Source organism: Alexandromys fortis, unplaced genomic scaffold, assembly GCF_014885135.2.
Source record: "Alexandromys fortis isolate MF-2015 unplaced genomic scaffold, M_Fortis_MF-2015_v1.1 scaffold_24, whole genome shotgun sequence".
NCBI lineage: Eukaryota > Metazoa > Chordata > Mammalia > Rodentia > Cricetidae > Alexandromys > Alexandromys fortis.
Window position 1 is genome coordinate 8,316,715 of NW_026067906.1, and position 11,314 is coordinate 8,328,028.

At 37.5% G+C, this 11,314-nt stretch overlaps 1 protein-coding gene across 2 annotated transcripts in view; it reads right to left on the minus strand.

Moving 5' to 3' along the window:
• The window catches only part of Ptprq (protein tyrosine phosphatase receptor type Q), a 172,134-nt gene that overhangs the window by 136,755 nt on the left and 24,065 nt on the right, over positions 1–11,314 (minus strand). Inside the window, exons 10-14 of one of the 2 annotated variants that reach the window (XM_050135561.1) lie at positions 6,878–7,058; positions 5,344–5,505; positions 5,062–5,241; positions 4,363–4,470; positions 3,853–4,134 (exon numbers count right to left, since the gene is read on the minus strand). In XM_050135561.1, the coding sequence (XP_049991518.1) occupies positions 3,853–4,134; positions 4,363–4,470; positions 5,062–5,241; positions 5,344–5,505; positions 6,878–7,058 (913 nt within the window). Of the gene's footprint in view, positions 1–3,852; positions 4,135–4,362; positions 4,471–5,061; positions 5,242–5,343; positions 5,509–6,877; positions 7,059–11,314 lie in introns of both variants that reach the window. The other variant, XM_050135562.1, reaches the window with a different exon arrangement.

Here is an 11,314-nt window from a genome sequence, read left to right on the forward strand (position 1 = left end):
TCTCATCAAGGAAATTTCTCTTTGAAGCAAATTGAGACTACTACAGAAAGCAGCCACCAATCAATATGCAAATTTGCAGAGCCTGGTCCCAATGTAATTATGTTTTAACTAAAATTATTACTTTAAAAAGTAATATTTTTAGTTAAAACATAATTACATCATTTCACCTTCCATTTTAAGAAAGTGAAAAAGTCCTCTAATAAGGAGGAGAAAAGTTATTTAGAATGCTGTGGAAATAAGACTTTAATGTAGTATAACTTATGACTTTGAAAGAAATTTTGCAAAGGTGTCCCTCTGGCGTTGCTTGCCTCCTCTCAGCAATCAGGACAAAAATATATCCCTGAGCTCAGCATGACAGCCTTTATATTTTATTCATTTATCCTTAGGAGATAGCCAGAGCTGAGTCTTCAGGCAGAGCAATGACTCACTGATTTTGGAGAGTGAAGATACACTGATAATTTTCTCAGCTAGCATTCAGAGTACTCCCAATAGCAGCAATCGCACAATGACACTTAACTGTTGGAATAAACTGATTCTATTCAAGATCTAAAAACAAAAGCTATAATTTGATTCGTGATTACAGTAAAGGATGGTATTACAAAGATGCTGTAAGACAGTATGCTTGGCATATAAAATTGTGAAGTACATCAACAAACTTAAAGATGTTATTAATACATTAATGCAAAAAATTTCAAAGAGTTATGTTCACTGTTTTAGTATACATCTGGGTCAAATTGTTTAGTGGTTATTTCCCCAAATCAGAGAAGTTAAAAAATATTTACTTAAAGGATGACCATAGAGAAAGTTATGGGGTAAGAAGGAAAGAGATTCTGTCTATGTCACCAAAGGAACCATTCTTAGTGATTCTTGATATTCTGTCGATTACTGTACACTGGGTACAAGAAAACTAACCTCATTTGTAAATTGCCCATTCTGTACCAAAAGCACACCGACACACACCCAAACTCATTCACTCCCATGAACCCAAAATCAGCCTGAATTGATCGCCCCTACAGGAACCCTCTGTGTTACTTCTGAACATAAATCAACTCAAGTTCTCTAAATATGATAAGGATCTTGAACAGATAATTAATTTTCTTACTTTTTTGCTTTATTAAGATTTATTTATTTATTATGTACACAGTGTTGTGCATAAATGTATGTCTGCAGGCCAGAAGAGGGCACAAGATCTCATTACAGATGGTTGTGAGCCACTATAGGGTTGCTGGGAATTGAACTCTGGCCTTTGAAAGATCAGGCAGTACTCTTAACAGCCGAGCCATCTGTGCAGCCCCTAATTCTTTTATTTTATTTGTATTTTATTATTAGCAGCATTATCATATCAATAAGTTTTCACCACAGTAACAGTACATGGAGGTTAACTGAAAGTGTGAGTCTTTTATAAGAAAAAGATCTATGTTTAATACTATTATTAAATTGAGGAATGGACAGCTATTTTGAGCTCATTCATCTTCAGGAGATATCTTAGAATCCATCAGAATCCCGGATTCTTTTCCTTCTGCCCAAGGAGCCAAATTAGTAGCTCAACAGGAGCCAGGAAATCTCACCGGAGTCAATCCCGCTGCTGCCTTCTTCTATACATGTGGAGACTGTGCAGGAGGCCTTGAGACTACTTCCAAGGGGGAAGTGGGCCTCTCCAGCATTAAACACGATCCTCCATGAGCGGGCCTCCTGCTTCTCAGCAGACTGTCAAGCCAGCCCTGTGTGACCCACCAGAACAGGTGGGCCAGGAAGCTCAGGGGTAGGTTTCCCATCCACATTATTGTTTCATAGCTCGATTGGGAGCCTAATAAATGAACCCTGAAATGGGGCCCAGGAGACCCTACCATCAAGCCTGAGCTTTGCCTCATCTGCTGTGATTTATTGGTCATTTTATTAAAATAGTCCAACCTCACTTTGTCTATAAAAGTTCAACATGTTTTCTTATATAGTGCCTGGAACTAAAATTCTCATTTGAAATTACATCTCAAGTTAAATTCTAATATTCACTTCTTCTTGCATTACAAATAAGCTCACAAGACAAATAATGAAAAGGAAATCAGTGTCCTTTTACCAATATAAAGTAAAATGTCACATGTCTGCAATGTTCAGGAAACATTTTTATAAACCATCATTAAACTGCAGTGTCCTTGGCATGCCACGTAAGAAGTCAAATATCTTATAAGCATCCCACTTCTTCAAAAATCACAATAGAATGAAACTTGATCATTTTTCTTCCTAGTACCATGCGAAGCTCAGATAGGCAACCACCACTGTTAACTGAGAGATGCTCCGTACATTTTATAATTTCTTTTCCAGCGTGTGAAAGCAAAATGGGCTTTATATGACTAATGGGGTTGGCTTCAATTCCAAGTTCTTGATGCTTCATCACTTGCCAGCTGGCTAGCCTTAAGCAATTAAATTTCCACCAATTAATATGAACCTTGGAAGGAAGGGCAACCATTTCCTTCTACCCTGCTAGATGCAAATTAGGTCGTGGAACATTGTATAAGTTTGCCGAACAAATGACTCTCTGGGAACCCCATTTCTTTATGATGAAAATCAATAACATGGTGCTGCAATCTACTCTAGAATTAAAATGATAACTTTCTTGAATGCCATGAGCAGAAACTGTGACGCATAACGTGCAATCAGAAAAAAAATATTTGGCTCAACGTAAATAAACTGAGTCCCAAAGAAACAATTGTCCTTCTAAAGAAAAGTCTGCTTCTAGCCTCAATATCCATAAAGGGAATTCATGGCAATATGTAATTTGATATCAATTATGTTTTGTTCAAGGGTGTGACAGTTCTTGATGCTACAAAGGACTGCTTTGTCACTCTGACTTCTCCAGTGGTATCCACAATGTTGTGATATCTCATTATATTGAATCTGTGAAACAACCTCAAGAGATCACGCTCAGTGTGGATATACTGTCTTGCTAGATTTTTAGATCTTCAAAACCAGGGACAAAACTTCACATTTGTACATGGCCAACCTAAATGGGCTTGCCGGTATTTGGCTATTTGTGATTTCCCAAATGAGAGCTTTATGAAGGTCAGACAGTAGCCAAGTCAGTATAAGCTTATTGATTTAAACATGCAGATGAAGCAGTAACTTTCCAAATAGATCTCACTTAGCCTACATTGTAGACTTGCCCTAGTAGTAATCATGTCAATATGTGTCCATATCACAATGGAAACAATAAACCAAGATTATTGGGTAAAATATTTATTTTGTGCTAATTGCTCATACACCGCTGAAACTGAGATACAAATGACTTTTTGCTTGTGTTATTTTGGCTAGCTGGGATATCCCCTACCACACACACACCTCTGCTTGCCTATTCACCAACCTCTACAGAATCCTTCCTCCCATTCCACCCACATCGTTAAGACAAAGGCTGAACTTAGCCTGCTCCCTAAGAACTGTCCTGTCATACAGATTTGTGCACCAACTTTACATTGCTACCTTTATAGCCCTCTTAGAATACAGGAATCTAGTCTCCTGAGTGTGCCACTGAGTTCATCTCAGCTGAAAGCAAGTAGCTACTCAGCCTAAAGTCTGTAGAAACATGGATGAGGCTTTGGTATTTTCTAATTGCCTTTTGTTTAAACAATTCACTGATTTTTATTAAAAGATCATTTATATAGAAAATTAGCTTATAAATTTTAAAACAGCTAAGACGTTTCCCTACATTTTTTCCAGAAAAAAATGAATAAATTTCTTTAATACAAGATATAACAATGAGAATTTTTGGCTCATAAAAAATACAGACAGCAAGGAAATTGAGAGCTGTGTTTACTACATAAGTGAGAATTAATTAATAAGCAAGCAAACAAAAACACTTACCAGTCTCTGACGTCCGCACAGAGAGAGATGAGGATGACTGATTGCCATGGCCAAGTCTGGTATATGACCGGACAGAAATATTATAGAGGGTGTAAGGTTTTAGGTCACTTAAAACTATGTTTGTTGTGGAGCTGTTCTTGAGAAACAAACTGTCTGCATCTCGGTAAAGCACCTCATAGGCAATAATAATCCCGTTAGGTTTTTCAGGTGGAGACCAGTTCAATCTCATTTCACTGGGAGACACATCGGTTACTTTGACCTCTTGAGGTGAGGATTCTGGCACTGGGAGGGATAGAACAAAAGGGTTAAAACATGTAATTTTTCATGCTTATTGTTTTAGACCCTGAATTTTCCATGAGGTAGAGGTTTATTATTCAAGAGAATAATACCCTTCCCTTTCCTTCCTTTCCCTTTTCCTTCCCTCCCTCCCTCCCTCCTTCCTTCTTCCCTTCCTCCTTCACTTTGTTCCTTCCTTCCTTTCTTAATTAAAAATACACTCTACATTCTTACCATCTTCTGGAGTTCTTACAAAGATGTCATTTTCTTCTGACAAAGACCCTTCCCCAACCTGAGTTGAGGCAGCCACTCTCATTTTGTATCTTGTATATTTCTTTAACCCTAAAGGACAGAAGAATAATCATTTAAAACCTTCAAAATATAATATTTTTAGCATCCTTTACCATGGGGCTGATGTGAATTATTTATTAGAAAGACTATTTCTCTCAGTCAGTTTCCATATACTCCTTGTCCCCAAATTCCTTGGGCTTCAAGGTTTTCCGTGCAGACAATATCAGAGATCTTTCCTGTAATGTTAAGGCAGTAACTTAAAGCTGGAGGAAAAAGAATTTTTGGCACACAGCAAGGATAATTGTCAAACACCCCCTGTCAACTGAGTTGTTTCAGCTTATTTTCACGTGAGTCCATTTGTTCAAGTCCTCAGTAATGAATTATTTCCATACCCTAAGTGCAATATTTCTTAAGTTATGTGTATTTCTGTGAAAGTGGTGATGATACCCTTTTTTATATTTTGTGGGTAGAAGTAGTTGAAGAAATAGGTTGTATCATTATTGCCATAAATGTTTCTAAGATATCCAAGAAGCACATGTCACCAGAATCTGGAATGCATACTGCAGCATTTAAGAGGCACATTAGTGCACATTTCTATCAGAGGAGGAGGAGTGCAAAAAGAAACACGACGTTTCCTTCTACCTGTGATGAGAAAGCTGGTATCTACAGTAGTCATCTGGAAAGCTCTGTGTGTATCCAGTTCCATGGCATAGATTGTATAATGAGTGATTTTCCCATTGGGGTATTCTGGAGGATCCCAATACAGCAAGATAGATGAAGAACTAATGTTTTTATAGTTTATAGTTTGGATGGAGCTTGGCACTTGAAAAGAAGAATGAACAGTTAATAGGGATGAAGAAGTCAAAGAATTATTAACGCGAATAATATTTGCAAGTATTTGTTTCATAGGAAAGGTGTTTGTACCTTGTTCACGTGTCCTAACCGTGATAACTGTTGGTGGTCCTTCGCCCATGATGGTGAAAGCAGATACACTAATCGTGTGCTCGGTGTATGGTACAAGCCTCCTGATAACATAAGACAGCTGTTCAGCAGTGATGTCAGTTATGTACTGATTCTTGGTGGTGACTACTTGAAATAAACAAGAAAAAAAAAAGACATTTGGCTCTACAATCAAAATTATTTTTCTCAATGAAACCTAATAAGACATATTAATATCTTCGTACCCTCTCATATAGAGAACAGTAGACAAACAATACATAATAAATGTAAACATTTTATGAATTCTAAAGACTCTCCAATATCTATAAAAATCTTGTGTTCATCATATAGACTTGTAAGTTGCTATATAATGTTTTAGAACATGATAGCAGTGTTTTAAGAAAAAAATATATAACTTTCCAGGAAAGACTGGCTGAGGTTTTTGTTCCTAAAAGCAAACACTAGGAAGTAATATAAGAAGGTAACATGATAAATCAACACTAAATTTTAATTGTAGACTTCAACAAATGGAAGTTTTATTCAGATTCAAAATTAATCATTTGCTAGTCCCAGTGACTGCTTACAGCAAGCATTCTTGCTTAACACTTAACTGAAACATGCATGTGCCTACAAAAACGTCTAAGATGTTTATTTTTAAATTTTGCATATGTATTTTAATTAGGAACTACTAAATTTGAAATATATATAAGGAAACAGCTATACTAGAACCTGTGAGTCTTTTAGTTCTTAGTATTGCCCCAATTGGCTCTGCACAAGAAAAATAAATCCATAAAAGAAAGACATATTGATTGAAATGTTATTTTCTTTTACAAATTCTATCATAAATGGAAGGCCAAAAAAAAAACCTTTTGTTTTGGAATGAGGCAAATACCAGATCATAGAAACGGCAGTGAAATAGCACACTATTCCTAACAAAAATTTTATAAAAACATAAGAAGCAGGGTGGTCCTGTGTTATCTAATCATGTACCTTCAATTTGCCATATATTACACTCTCCTTTTAGAAACAATAAGCCTCCCTGACCCCCAAAGAGCAAGTGTGTACGGTAATGACATCACCACATCCCAGGGACACCTACACCTGTTTATCACACCGTGCACTGGAGTTGTAACTTTCTGACCTATTTGCCTTTAGTGACATTTGAAAACCTATTTGTCAAAAGCTGAAGAGAATGTGGAGCCTGTAAATGATTTGAAGATATATTAATCCCTCCCCATCACACCTGCTTTGGCAACTGTAATAACTGATTGTCTATGCAGCTTGGCTCGAGACTCTGGGGTGCTACTTTCTTTAGGAAGAAGGTCAAATGGGTTAGAGAGGGCCAGGCACTACTTGGGTGGCATTTCCATTTGTTTCCTGAGGCTATCCGACAGTTAAAAAGAAATATCTGACTCCAATCCATGGACCATTAATAACATGGTTGAACTCTAAGCTCAGGTTCATACCTCTGTTCGATAATGGTTTCAATGGCTTCAGAGAGAATTAAAGTTTTACCTACCAACTGGTGAACTCTGGTCTTCAGCTCTCGTCCTGCCAGGAAAGTCACTGTATGGGGGGCTGTTATAGATGAATGAAGCTAAAGAGTGCAGGTCCGAAGACATCTCGGCGGAACCCTCGTAAAATCCTATCATTGGTTCCACTAGGTTCATCATCTCTGGAGACATGGGGTTGTTTATATACTGTAATAAAAAGTCGGCATTTACAAACAATGAGAACTCAATGTTTCATGACATAAAATTTGGTCACTTTGGAATTATGCATCTTGAAAGAAAATAATGTTTCTATAAGTATTGTGTTCTTTACTTTTCAAGATTTTGTTCTCAACTAAATCACTGCACCATGGTAACATAATATGATCACTCTAGTTATTAGATTGATACTGTATTTGGGAGGAAAGGAGGTATAAGTTTCAAACATGTGTTGTTTTTCTGCATGGTATAATTAGATATTTTCATGCTAAGGTTTTGTAACATAAATAATTTAACTTCTCATCTACAAATAGTATTTTGAGCATATTAATAAATGTGTTTTTCTTCCTTATCTAAGCATCCTCATTTGTATACTACTTATGAGTGATTGGATGTCTGCTTACTATCAATACTAGTGATATTAGAATCTCTCTTTAATCAAATGAATTGCAGACAAATAGGAACTTGTAATGCATAGGTTTGAAGCAGTGTTCACAGCACTCCTGGCCATGGTTCTAAGATATATTCCCAGTAACTGTCCTTGTTCTTATATTCTACAGTGTAATCCATATATGTCAAATCTATCATGGTAACAGACACTGAAGTGAAAAGATCAGAAGCAGATAACAGATGTATGTAGTGAAGGTGGGGACAGGGATTGTTAGATTTCACTTCCTTTGTGGTTCCCAAACCACTATAACTAACCACAGTAGAATGGATGAAAGGTTCTAGTCAAATGCATGGATAGAATGTTTACTTTGAAATGAACATTAACCACTAATTTAAAATGTATTCTTGCAAGGAGGTTATGAATCACAGCAACATGTGGACTTTGGATTCTAATCTGAGCATACTGGTCAACATAGGCGTTTAAGATAAACAGAAACAATTGATTGTAATGTAGATTAAATGATGCCAAGACAATATCAGGAATTTTCCTAGTTACAACCATGCGATAATTAAATGAATGAAAATGCCGATTCTCAAAAGATCCATAGCGAGCAAGACTGCTAGGAAGTCTGGAGTTCATTTTGAAGTCCATCCGTTACTGCAAAAATGGGAGCCAGCTGAGGGAGTGAGCATTCAGAACGATGCTAGCTGCGGAATGCAGGTAGTGGGTTGATGGAGTCTTACCATACAGAGAAAAAAAAATGTCTCTTTTGCTTCCAATCCCACTTCTAAAACCCCCTTTAAAAGAATGTATTCTGTTTCTTACAAACTAAACACTCTGATACTTTTTAAATTAATAATCAATTAATTATGTATGTTCTGATTATTCCTATGCTCTGGGACACCTAATTCATAGTCACCTTACATACTTTTGGGTTGTCATTACTGCTGGAGCCAATACTAGACATTCCTATCCTTGTTAGCACTGATTTGTTCAGTGTTTTCAAAGTTATAGTAATAATAGATGCTCAAGAGAAAAAAACTCAGGTGAAAAATTCTTAAAATAGTTCAATTAATTGAAATATCTACAAAACATGTTATTTAAATGGCATTTTTTTCTGTGAGATTAAAAAAAAATGGGGAAATGATTTAAGAAAACTCCTAGACTCCAAAATAACATTACTAAAATAAAATAACCCAGAAGCTAGGAAGATGACCAAAGCAGTGAAATCCTTGATGTGGAGTTCCCCTCTGTATGCTAGGAATATATTTTATTGCTGTTGGTTAATAAAGAAGCTGCTTTCAGTCAGTGGATTAACAGAGTAAAGCCAGGTGGAAAATCCAAACAGAGATGAAGAGAGAGTCTGGGAGATGCCATGTAGCTGCCAAAGAAGACAGACATGCCCCAGAACCTTGCTGGTAAACCACGAGCCTTGTGGTAGAGATGGGTTAATTTAAGATGAAAAAGCTAGCTGAAAATATGCTTAAGCTATTGGCCAAACATTATTGTAATTAATATAGTTTCTGCGTGATTATTTTGGGTCTGGGTGCCCGGGAAAACGAACGAGCAGTCTCTGCCTACAAATGCTTACTGAATAATCTTGAGAACCTGAGTTCAGATCCCTCCAGCAGCTGCACAAATGCCAGGCAGCATGGTAGCCCACTTGCAGACTCAGCACTCAGAAGGCTGAGAAAGGAAGCCCTCATGACAAGCTGCCTCATTAGACCAGCTTTCTGAGCAGGCACTGGACTCTTTTAAAAAGATCCTATCTCAACTAAAAGAGTGAAAGAGATTGAGGGGAATACCACCCATCAACCTTTGACCTCAACAAGCTTGTGAACATAAACATGCTCCCATAAACATGAGAGCATGCATTCTCATGTGCACATGCTAAACATAAAAATCGTAATAGACAGGTGGATGTAGTATGTCTACTGACCAGCCATCATGGCCAAAATTATGAGTTCTGGTTCTGGGAGAGACCATGTCTCAAAAACCAGAGTGATGGCTCTAACAGGAGAGAGACAATTTAAGGATTTGACCCCTGGTAGGTCGACAACACTCCAGTAGATGTTGTTACATCTGAAATGTATGGACAGCACAAACTGGAGTCAATGGGTTATTAAATAAAATAATTAAATTATAGACATGACATTGGGCATGGTAGGGAGGTGGGAGTGAAACTTGGCGGAATAAAGAGAAGGAATTTGGGTGAATATGATCAAAACACATTGAAAATCACTAAGAATTAATAAAAGTGTTTTTAGAAATAAATGAAGCAATAGGGAAATACATCCCGATATAAGACTTTAAGTGAGCACACATGGGAAGACTCACACGTGGCATGTGCATACATTCATACACACACATATGCACATGCACACACAGAGAGAGATACACACAGACACACACACACACAAATCATTCTTAATCTTGGCCAGGAAAACATTTTGGGAAAAGATAGAGGATGCCCGGAAGGCCATCATTCATAATAGTATAAAGAACCTAGGAAAGAGAATCTGCAGTAGGACAAAGTAAAGCTTTTCTATCTTCTTACAACTCATTTGAGCTCTGACTCCATAGGGAAATGGAGAAGGACATGAATCACAAAGATCTAATTCAGAAACACTGTGGTATTCCAGCCAATAGGCGCTGCTGGAACCACACAGCTGCTCCCACTATCAATCATTTGCTCTTTGAAAATCTCCCATATACAAAGCTCTGTGGATGACATCATGAGGTAGCACAAGGAGCTTCTCCTTAAACAGTGATTTTTGCATTAAATCTCTCGATAGTTTCAACCACATGTCAAATAAATCTTGGCGAGGCAACCATAGCATTCCGACAATTAACTAAGTTGAACAGACCTGTTGACAAACTGCCATTTTGACATCAGAGTTGACTTGAATGCTTTTGACTCCGAATCTCACCCCAATTCTAATTTTCATTGGAAAAGTGCCCAACTCAAACCAGGGCAATGAATTGAACTCTAGTTTCCTATCAAGCCAGAGTATTGCAGATGATCATGGATTTTCCCATGCTGAGAATAGTTCTCGCATATTGTCTCTTTCAAAATGGCATTAGGTTAGTTGTTAGGCTTTTCCAGTGAGAAAAGAGTGAATTTTAATAGCAAAATATGACTATATGGGTTTAAACTTTAAAAAGAATGTCAAGAGGCAGAGGGAAAGAGGCAGAACTAAAGGAACTAGACTGCAAAAGGAAAGCCCACTGCAATGCTGACAATTTTGACACCTACTGAGTGCAAATGACTGGACGCGATAGCTATTGACTTGTTGACTTTCCACATTAAGTAAATTTGTTACTGGTCTTACCATCCTGCGCACTACAGGATGCGTAGTAGCATCCCTGGCCCATATCCCTTAAAAGTCTATCTCCAGTTGTCATAAAGACAATGTCTTTAGAGGTTACCCTACATTAAAAAAAAAAAAAGCAAAGTTGCTCCTAGTTGAAAACCACTGAATTAGGGAATGTCACAATTCATCAACATGAAAGGCCTAGCATATGTTACAGAGGAATCCTTGGAATTTATGTGAAAGAGCTAGAAGTCTGCAGAGTTAAATTCCCAATCCACCTGAATAAACCAACTTGATTTTACATGTAGTAACCTTCATTGCAACAAGTGGGATTTCTATCAGCTCAGACTCAGTGGAGTTCTGCTGAATCGAATTTGTGGGATGTCTGACTTATTCTTAAAAGATACTCCTATTGCCAACCCTAAGATGGCTCCCTTAATTAAGATGTGTGCTTCCCTGCTCCCCTATCCGACCTTCCTTTATCCCAAGTTCCCCCCAACCTCCCCTTCTCACTTTTCTCTCCCCATCTCCCCTTACCTCCC